This window comes from Mus caroli, chromosome 10, assembly GCF_900094665.2.
Source record: "Mus caroli chromosome 10, CAROLI_EIJ_v1.1, whole genome shotgun sequence".
In the NCBI taxonomy this organism is placed as follows: domain Eukaryota; kingdom Metazoa; phylum Chordata; class Mammalia; order Rodentia; family Muridae; genus Mus; species Mus caroli.
The window spans coordinates 35950493-35961607 of record NC_034579.1 but is presented as its reverse complement, the minus strand read 5'-3'; the positions used below and the strand labels follow the sequence as shown (position 1 = coordinate 35961607).

Here is an 11115-nt window from a genome sequence, read left to right as displayed (position 1 = left end):
ATAAATGTTTCATTTTCAGACACTTAGTATCAGAGTCATTCATTTAAATACAAAGGCCTCAGAGCCTGTACTGTGGGAAGAATACTCACAGTAATTTGCTAAGGCTTTCAAACAATAAACATTCCACACAGGATGCTGTGAGGGTTCTGTGATCTTAGCACTGAGGAGAAGCCCCCAGAGCTGGAGAGTTTGACCAATAACAGAAAGCCCATGGGCTGGAGAGATGGCTCAGAGGTTAAGAGCACTGACTGCTGGTCTACAGAGTGAGCTCAAGGACAGCCAGAGCTCAAACAAACAAACAAACAAACCAATCAAACAAGTTTTCTGGGAAGCAGGGAACCAGTGCAGCAGACAAAAGCATTTACCATTATCCTGGAATTCATGGGGTGGAAGAGAGCCAACTCCTGAAAGCTCTGCCTCAACCTTTGTGCTGGCTGGTTTTATGTCAACCTGAAGCAAGTTGGCAAGCGATGGGAAGAAGGAACTTGCACTCGAGAAAGTGCCTCCACCAGACTGACTGTGGGCTGTTATGTCCGGCCAGCAGATCACAGCCTGGATTCTAGCCTGGAAAGGCATTTTAGAAACCTGGAAGAGAAGAGGGGCTAGGCGGCGAGAGAAGGGAATGAAGCTAAGACAACATTCTGATCAAAGCTCCATTTTACTATTTCCAGACACTCAGTTATAAAGGAAGGGGGAGGGAACCCGATTTCCCGCCAAACAATCTCGGGGTCCAGTAGCAGGACGAACACGTGTGTGCCTCCAAGCAACAAAGCGGCAGGGTCCAGCAACAGGCGTGGCAGGACGAATGAGCAGAAAGCTCCACCCTTGAGCAAGCAGGTTCAAGCAAGTGGGAGAAGGGAGACCACATCTCACCACAGTGGGCAAGCTCGGAGTGCATTTTCTGGGATGGATGGTGGATGTAGAAGGGTAAGTCCCACTGTAAGCACCAGTCCTGGGCTGGTGGTCCTGGCTGCTATTGAAAGCAGGCTGAATAAGCAAGGCAGTGATTAGCATTCCTCCATGGCCTGTGCATCAGTCCCTGCCTCAAGGCTTCTACCCTGACTTCTGTGGGTGATGGACTACAAGCTGTACGATGAAATAAACATTTTTCTCCCTGAGTTGCTCTTGAGTATTTTGTCATAGAAACAGAAACACCTAAGACAGACCTCTGTACTGCAGCATTTTATATATGCACTGTTCTGTCTACGCACATGCACACATATGAGCATATTCCTTTTTTAAATTAAAAATTATGTGTCAGGCCGGACGTGGTGGCACGCACCTTTAATCCCAGCACTGGGGAGGCAGAAATTCTCAGCGAATTTCTGAATTTGAGGCCAGAGTGGTCTAAAGAGTGAGTTCCAGGCCAGCCAGGGCTACACAGAGAAACCCTGTCTCGAAAAACCAAAACCCAAACCAAACCAAACCAAAAAAACAAAAAACATTATGTGTCTGTTCCTAAAATAATCCACGCAGAAACCAAGTCAATTAATTTTTATTTCAACCAAGAATATAAAATAAATGTGATGTAACTTATCACAGCTGGAAGAGTCACTTTGAGAAGGGTGGCTGGATAACTCCAGAGCAGAAGCACCCAGTTCTGAAGAGACCACACACCCTGCATCCTCAGAGTGGGCTGAGGGCAGCAGGCTTGGCATACACACATCACAGCAGAGCAAGGAGAGCCATGGCAATATCTAATCATACAGAGGGGGTGCGTGCAGAAAATGACCAAAAAGATAGATAGGTACACTTCACAAATAGGAATTATCAGGAATACAAACTAGTTTAGAAAGGACATACTGTATAACATATATAAAAAGTACTTTCAGTTGTTATTAAAAAGGACATCTCAGTCCTGGCTTTGTATAATGCTTTTAGTGTCTACCCAGACAAAGGTTTAAAAAAAAATTAAATAGTATTAATTTACTCACTATGTAGGTGGTAACAGTGCATTAGGTATTTCCCATGTAACACATTAGCATCACTCCCTATAGAAAACAGCCTGGAAGGGTAAGTACCCCTGAGTACCATACACTTCTGAAATCCCTCGAGCCTTTGGGGCTGTGATGTTTTTAACTATTCTTGAAGATTATGGGGACCTAAACTGCTACACTCTGTAGAAAATTATTACTTGTACTCGACTCCTCCGAGCCTCCATTAAGCCCAATGGCCATTCATTGTCTTTCTCAGTCACCTAGGGAACAATGCATAGTTGCTGCTACATCTTAACTCAGAAGCAAAGCAAGCTTCAAGTCCTACTCTCCCATCCCTTTTCCTTTTAGCAGAGCAGAGCATCATCTTAGAGGCAAGAGAACGAGGAATGAGGCAGCGAGCAAGAGTGAACAAGAGACCATTCCTTCCCATCATGAAGCTCCATTACAGAGTGCATCATGTCAGAGCTCCAAGTCCTAAGGTTTCAAAAGCACAGAGTAAAAACAGACTTGTCTCTTGATCTCTGCAGCTCAATTCACGGTTTACTCCATCAAAAGGATTGCTTCCGCCTCCATCACTCACTCACGATGGACTGCTTCCGCCTCCATCACCCACTCACACTACGCTACTTTGAGCTACTCTGCCCCCAGAGGCCCGAATCCTTCCCCCAAACGCCTTGCCACAAAGCTACATCTAAAAGTGACTTAATACAAAGAACAGAAACCTTTCAACTCAATTCGTCAATCCTCCCTAGATTCTGAAGCTCTCCTAAGTCAGAGGATGCCTCCCCGTGTCCGTAGAGAACAAAATAGTATCTAATGAATGTTCAAAGAGAAATACCATCACTCGAGGCTCACAGAGGTAAGCTCCACCCTTAAGAAGCTTCACAGGTCCCATTAGAGGTCCCACCCCATGGACTATGGCCTTAATGTATACCAAAGGCTTTGCTTCCTTCACGGAGAAAGGAAATAATGAACAGAAATTATTTCTGAGAGTACGGGCACAGGTATGCATTACCAACCCTGAGGCAAGAAGAGAAAATCAAAGGGCCAGAATCAGTGCAGTGATGTGGTACCCAGCTGTACAGAGAGTGGAGTTTTCTGGCTATGTCCTGGAAAACACGATACTGGAAGCAAATGACAAAGTGCCCTGTTTGAGTCAGTTTTACCAGAACAGTCCTGTGAATGTGTAAGTGCACACTGCCAGAACCGTGTATCCAGTTTGTGTACAAAGAGCTGTTTTAATATATATACACATACATACACAGACTAGGGGCTAATGTCTTTTATTAAGTCGAGCTCATTCGAGGGCAAGAACAGAGCTTCTATTTTCATTGTAATTCTCTACAACCACTTAGTAGAATATGCTCTGTCCACAAGGGCCACCCAACTGCTGCTGAAGGCTGCTGTGAACATTTCAAATATGCATAGATGCCTTTTGTGACAGCTAATCACACTGGCTTTCTCCTCAAGTGCTCAGACATAGACCTGCTTCCCCATAACACTGTTTACCACAAAATTCAGAAGCATAGTTATCCAAGTGGGTTCAGAAGTAAACAAAAGGACCTTCATCTCACATGACATTTATAAGTCAACCACAGGGCACAGACATCCCACAGGAGTTTATGATCACTGGACTGGCTGCAATAAGGAAATGTCTCCCACTCTTTATTTTTTCTACCCAGCAGAGCACTGAGCCTGTGAGAAGGGAGCAGTGGCCCTGGACAAAGAGGCTCCAGGGCACAGGACAGAACTTTATATTGATAGCGACATTATGCACAAGGCTGATTCTTATTTTAAAAAAATATAAGGGATTTAAAAAAAAAAGTCTAAGGAGACAGTAAGAAATTCCTCCCAGTGAAGCATGTCACATGTCAATGACTTCATTTTCGGCCCTGGTATGCATGTCACCATACAGCCTTTATTACTATTTATAAGCATCCTTATGCTGAAATCAGTGTGGTCCTGGCTGGCTACAGTATCACATCAATAGTGCAAAATGTATACTGGCTTCTAAAAATCTTATTTTACTTGTATATGGACCCCAGAGTATCATAACCAGGTAGATAGGTTCACAAGAATAGTTTTTTAAAAATGCATATAGTTTGCATATACAATTGGCTATTTTTTTTCTAGCTCAAGAAACATTGCAAACAAGGCTGGTGCTGCTCAGAGCATCAGAGCACAGGTGCTCTGCCCCTGCACTGCACTGGGAGCTCTAAGCCTTTACATTTCCTCTTGATTCTGGAGCTGGGGGTTCCTCAAAAGTAGCTAAAAAAGAACTCCCCTCTAATTCGTAGATCATGGAAATGCAAATATTCACCTCATCTACTTTACACTATCTGCCCATAGTTCTTAGGCACAATTATTAAGGTTTTTTTCCTAGGGGCAAAAGAAAGCATTCAGTGCAATACAAAAGATTCTTGACAGCGTTAAGTCTCAGTAACAGCAAAATTATGCATACATAATACACACTTCAAACATGAATGAAACCTAAAATTTTAACATGCTTTAAAAATAGTCACTTTATGCTTAATGTACATACAAATGGAAAACACTGCAGATGAATGAACAGGCTTCTATTTGAGTATCCTTGATTATGGAAGAAAGTTACTCATGCTGACCAGATGTGACGAGACTGAAGAGCCAGCAGCCCCTTGAGAGAAGCGTCTGACAATATACATGGAAAAAGCTTTTCCTTCATGTGGAAGAAGCGTGCTTTGATCAACGTGACTCCTTGTGAGGTCCTAGTGCAGGAAACAGGCTCTTCAGACTTCCCAGGTGAGTCCCAAAGGACTGGATTCCATCAAAGCTCTTGAAACCTCTTTTAAAGTAGACTTAGCTACATGAAGTTAAAATTATAATTTTAATTACTGAATATTATTCAGAATATGATGATTCTGGGAACTGAGTTCCCCATGAATGATTATATAAAAACCACCAAGTACTTCAGTTCTTCATAGCATAAGCAGGTAGCTGCAAAGACCTACACTGTTTTTGGTTGTGGGCACCGTCTGTCCCACACTGTCTTTCACTAGACCTTCCCTGAAAGAGATAAATAAAAACATAATAGTAAAGTACTTTGGGACAGTAACAGTTTCTTTTTAAGACTTCCAAGAGCAAAGCAGTTAGTCTGTGGAGACTGTGTAGTGCTTTAAAAGGTGCGTTTGACTGGTGTTGCTAAATCAGTTCATGAAGTATAAAACTATACACCACTGGAACCCTGTTCCTACAACATTGAAATTCTAAGAAAAGATAAATTATAATGATTGCTACAGCGTGAGAAAGGTGCACCAGAAATTCCCTCAGAGACTGCTGAAGGATGCAGAAGTGCTGGGTAGATCAGAGGCTTCATCAGGAAAGTCACAGAGGAAATCATGCGGGGAAGAGGGCTGGGGACACTTCACCAGAATCTTCTTTTAGTCAATGAAGAAGAGAGATTAGTCCTTCAAAACACTTAGCATGCAAAGGTTTCCTCTCAAGTGTCTGCACTTTGCATGGTGTCAGTCTTCATTCTGGAGTTCTTTGTAACACAAATACCACCCTGCTGGAGTCCAAGGCCAAGCAGAGGGTGTGGGTCAGTACCGGTGGGCCGTGTGAGATGAGTGGTACTGGGTACTCTGTTGAGATGAAGAGTAGCCTAGCGTACTCTGGGACTGAGAGGACCCCTGTACACTGCTTTGGTAATTCAGGCGAGAACTGGAATGCTGGAAAAAAAAAAAAAACCATAGAAGGGAGTTAGTGACTGTAGTGAGGGGTCAAGGTACCAGTTACAGTACAACAGAGTCTTCAGCTACTTTCATCATGAGGCTCCTGCTATGTTCTGTTTATCTGAAACGGTAGCCTGCTCAGACCATGACTACCCTGGTTGGCACTGACTTTGGCTAGGTAATGGGGAGGGGAGCTACACTAGTGAAGAAAGGCAGGAAGGAAATTTCTGAGATGTAATGTAACCTTTTACATGACCAATATCTGACAACAAAACAATTTGGTAAATGAAAAAAAAAATGCAATCAGTAAGATATAACCACATCCTGCAACTTCTCACTTTCAATAGCAAGCGGTGACTAGAAAACCAGTCCTCAGTCAGAGGTTTCAGAGTCAGAAGCCAGGGACACTGGGGCCCTACCAACAAGCAAGCAGGTAAGGCTGACAGGACACGCTAGTGGTAAGGGCCTAATGCTTCAGGTAATAGATCAGGTGTGAACAGCTTTTAGCTGACACCCTGTGCTAAAACAACTTTTAAAATGACATTTTCTTTTTCAACAGGAAGAAAAATCTGCACCGCACCCCCACCCTGTGTGTGTGTGTGTTCTGTTTTGTTCTGAAGCCAGGGTCTTTTTTGTTTGTTTTTGTTTTTCGAGACAGGGTTTCTCTGTATAGCCCTGGCTGTCCTGGAACTCACTTTGTAGATCAGGCTGGCCTTGAACTCAGAAATCCGCCTGCCTCTGCCTCCCAAGTGCTGGAATTAAAGGCATACCCCACCATGCCCAGCGGGAAGCCAGGGTCTTTGTACCCCACGTTGGCCTAGAACTCACTCTGTGGGCCACGCTGGCTCAGCAATCCCTCTGCCTCAGCCTCTCCATGCTGAAGTCCCTGGTGTGAGACACCATGCTCCTCTTTCTGCAGTGTACACCACAGCTTATACTCAAACAGCCCCAACCCCACACAGGGAAACTACTACACAAGGCAGAGTCCTCACACAACAGTTCAGTGTGCTGCTGAATAAAACCAGGTAAAAGTAACCCAGGCTTGAATACAAGAAAACAAAAGAGTGTTTATGATAAAACAAATCTAAAGGCATTTTATTCCTGGTAAACCCTAGAATCGGAAGGTGCGTGGTACAGATGTAATTTCCTTGTCTAGTGTCATCACAACTTTAGTATGGCTTACAATCGCCTTTGCCGCTCCCCATGTCTATGTGCCTGCTGACTATTTCCTCCTCCTGAGAGCAAATCTTCTCAAGTGTTCTTGATTTTGTTCAAGTAAGACACTTTGCTAATGTCATGTCTTTCTTACCCAATGTGGCCAATATGGGTAACATTTCTGTAAGGAGCCTCAGGCCTCCCTCCTTTCTCTCCTTGGGGTGTTATGATAAACAAGTCGTGATACAAAGTATTTCACAAGTATATGAAATATGACTAGAAATCATCCTTTCATTTAATGCTAGAAATGCAACATCTAATTTTTTTTTTTTTTTTTTGAGAGAGAGTTTCTCTGTATAGCCCTGGCTGTCCTGGAACTCACTCTGTAGACCAGGCTGGCCTCGAACTCAGAAATTCACCTGCTTCTGCCTCCCAAGAGCTGGGATTAAAGGCATGCACCACCACGCCCCACTTGCAACATCTAATTTTAATAGAAGACTCTGGAGCTAAGAACTATTCAATTCTAAAAGAATTTGTTAAAAGTCAATTTCCCATTTCATAAAATATATTCGCATCAAAAAGGAGAAAATTCCAGGGTGAACCTGATAATCCGACGGCATAACGGGCCCGCCTGAGTTTGCACCGGAAGGCCCAATCCGGGGCTTCTTGTTTGGAGGCACCTGATTCAGCCCGGAGTCCTGGCTGTGCTGCAGCCCCGCTCCAGTGCCCCCGCCTCCAGCAGTGGCTCCCCCAGCAGTTCCATTGGTTTGGGCACCGCTCTGCTGTGGTGGAGGAGCCTGTGGGGGGGCTGCTGCCTGCTGTGGGGGTGCTGCAGGCTGCTGATGTGGGTTCTGTTGCTGCGGCTGGTTCTTTTAAGGAGAAGAAAGATTGAAAATTTTACTGTGACACCAAACGGGAAGTTCCTTTCAATGCTTGATATGCACATGTGATTGGTGACACACCTGGGGTACACAGCCTGGTTACACATGTGTGACCAGGGATACACACCTGGGGTACACAGCCTAAGTTGCACAGGTGTGACCAGAGATACACACCTGGGGTACACAGCCTGGTTGCACAGGTGTGACCAGTGAAACACCTGGGGTACACAGCCTGGTTGCACAGGTGTGACTGGAATGGGTAAACACCAAAATACAGCATTCCCAAAGCATAACACAGCAAGCCCGGGATAATAATGCTCCCTGGAGTTCACTGAAACTGTGCAGCATCTTCAAATTAAACAGTTATTGGGATTTGGAGGGTGGGAGGGGTGCTGTAAGGCACGCCGGGCAATATCTCACCCTCCTAAAGCAACCAAAAGCCCTTCCAGTCAGGACTCTGGAAAAGAATGATGGGGAGTGGCTAAGATTCTCTTAACATAAAGGACTGGGGGACAGTGGAGTGGGAGGGAAAAGCACAGCAGGGTGGGGCTGGCACTGCCAGAACAAAAAGAGGAACAACTGGGACTAGAATGGGCTACTAACACAAAACAGGAAGTCCAGTTTAAACCTCAGCACATGCTTCAAGTGTACACCCAGTTATCTGTCTGCCGCTCTTGCTTCCTGAAAGTCAGTGCTGCATGAAGTGTGTACCTTGTCGCCTTTCTCTTCTGGGTCATCTTCATTAAGGAATTCTCTTTTGGGGTATGGAATCTGGCAGCCAGCGAACACACTGAAACCATTTAAAGAAGTTCATATCAGTACCTGAAGTCTGTAATTCCATCATCTTACTTTAAAAGTTTCCTTTTTCTTTCTCAACTTACATCCTCTTCCTTACTGTGGCTGGTGTTTGCTGGACACTTTCCAACCATTACATTAAGCAATAAGGAAGGAGCAAGGCACCGTTTGCCCTTCCTGCCGACTGCCGCTTTCAATGTCAAGATAGGACTGCTGCTAGCAAGCTGTGTGAGACACAGAACTCTGTCCACACTGCTTCATCAGCACCAATCTAAACTGAGTTTGTATCTGCTTCAACATGAAAATTCATTTCTCCTGCAGAAAAACAAGTGCATTTCTAATATACAGGGCCTGAGTGCACGCCTGGCAAGGTGAGAAGGGAGAGGGTTTCAGGTGTCACAAGCTCCGTCCCTTTGGTCAATCTCTGATCCTGCTGCATGGCATCTGAGTCACACCTGTTCTGTCTGACTTTCATCTATGAATCTGGCATGGCCTCTCTGAGGAGGCTTTCTCTGCAGGCAGTTGTCATGAGCAAAGCAGGACGAGTCAGGCAAATGCTCCCCTGCCTCTCAGCAGCATCCAGCACCTTTGACTTGGAGCAAAGACCATGGAGGGGGGAAATGAATACGTACTCTAATGTTGGCAGGGGGTCTTCCTGGAAGTAAGGGTCCTGCAGAGCCTGCTCTGAGGTGATTCTCTTGGTTGGATCCATGGTGAGGAGTTTCTGAAGCTTTAACAACAAATAAAAAATGTGACATTTGAAAAGGTTGCTGACACGTCAACTACCTGACATTTGTGTAACTGTCTAACATGATTAACAACAAATATATCTTACACATATATGCACACATGTGTGCATGTGCATGTATTTATACAGTCTGCTCTTCTATGTGGATTCCAGGGATTGTGGATCACCCAGGTTGTCAAGGTTTGTCAGCATGTGCCCTGACCACTGAGCCACCTAGCCAGCCCTCACATCACCTTGTACTGTACACCTAGCACTATAGTCATTGTCCTGAAATTACCAACTAGGCCCCTTAAAATTCTCTTCTGACATAAATCACTTAATAAATTAAGACTAGTAGTCAAGGAAGATTCCTCAACAGATTAAAATTTAATTTCTCATGTATCCAGCCATTCATCCATCCATCCATCCATTCATTCATTCATTCATACATTCATTCCTCCTTTCCTTTCAAAAGGAAGGCGGGATGGGACAGTTCCAGAGCGAGCAGGCTTGTGAGGTCGGGATCCGGGAGAAGCACCTACCAGGAGGAACACTTTGCTGTCAGGCTTGACCTTGTGCTTCTCCATGTATTTTATGAGGCTGCTGTTGGCGTACCTGCAGGACACAAGCACATGGCGAGGACCACATGTGATTCACATCCCAAAAGGAGAGCTCTTCAGGCAAGTGTCTTTAGGGTCTATGTACAGACACTCACTCAACGTTACTCACTGCTGACAGTGGTGAGCAGGCGGGGCTGTATAAACTACAGCCCAGGGTTTCAGTGCTGGAAACCCTTTAGATATGGTTATGTACCACCACCAGCTCTGCTCTGCTGCAAGTCACATCTACGAGATGGCTTGCTCTTTTCTCCTCTTGCGGTGCCAGAGATCATGAGTAGCTCATGCATGTTAGACAAGGACTCTACAGCTAGACATCATCTCCCTACCCTTTTCTCTTTTTATTTTGAGACAGGTCTCACTAAGTTGTTCACACTGGCTGGCCTTGAACCACCCTCCCATCTTAGCCTCCTGAGCAGCTAGGGTCACAGGTCTTTGTCATCAGGCCCAGCGTAAGAGACACATAAGTATCAGGACACAGGAGAATATTCTTACTAACATTTTTGTAATAGGAAAACAAATAAAAAAAGACCCTCACCAACCCCCAACCTATAAACAACCAAATATCTACCCACTGAAGAAACAGAACAGCTAAGCACATCAATTGTTAATATTATTTAAACTTTAAATGGTTTCTAAATATAAAAATATAATCCATTGTTAGTGTGTGATAATTGCCCTTTCCAGCCCTTTATAATTTATATTTGAAGCAGAATTGGTGCCTCTTAAGAGTATTTAAATAGGGCAGGAGGTGAGGGGTGGCACCTAGCACTCAGGAGACAGAGGCAGGTAGATCTCTGAGTTCTAGGAATTAGAGTTATAGATGGTTTCAAGCCACCATGTGGATGCTGGGAACCTAACTGGGGTCCTCTGCAAAGCAGCTTGTAATTGCTGAGCCACCTCTCTAACCGTGTTTAGTTTTTAAGACAGGATTTTGTGTTTGCTTGAACATTTAGGCTTTGAAAGTAAACGTAATGATCTCTTTCGTATACATTCTTCCTCTTTTCTGGCTTGTTGAGGATTAAATCTGAACACTGTCCAGTGAGCCGCACCGCTCCCTCAGCCTTGCCCTGCTTTCTAGTGAGCTCTCTGGAACTGACACATTAACAATTATGAAACACCTACTGCCTTCTTAGCAATTTATGTGCAAAGTATTCTGGGAGTTCTTTTTCTCTGATATGGTAAAGCAAGTTAATATTCTTTTACTTTTGTAATACTATTTTATATGAAATAGTAATCTGTAGAGCTGTTTTCAGTATATTTGCTTTAGTGATTTCTTTGTTGTTTCTTTTGTTT

General features: G+C 44.3%; 1 protein-coding gene across 5 annotated transcripts in view; it reads right to left on the bottom strand.

Moving 5' to 3' along the window:
* Nucleotides 1-1479: 1479 nt before the first annotated feature.
* The window catches only part of Cdk19 (cyclin dependent kinase 19), a 139852-nt gene continuing 130216 nt past the window's right edge, over nt 1480-11115 (bottom strand). For 3 of the 5 annotated variants that reach the window (XM_021173711.2, XM_021173712.2, XM_029482436.1), the window contains 5 exons: nt 9745-9817; nt 9108-9205; nt 8392-8470; nt 7402-7668; nt 1480-5641 (listed from right to left, as the gene is read on the bottom strand). In XM_021173711.2, the coding sequence (XP_021029370.1) occupies nt 5513-5641; nt 7402-7668; nt 8392-8470; nt 9108-9205; nt 9745-9817 (646 nt within the window). In that variant the 3' untranslated portion in view covers nt 1480-5512. The remainder of the gene's footprint in view (nt 5642-7401; nt 7669-8391; nt 8471-9107; nt 9206-9744; nt 9818-11115) is intronic. The other 2 variants (XM_029482438.1, XM_029482437.1) reach the window with 1 other exon arrangement.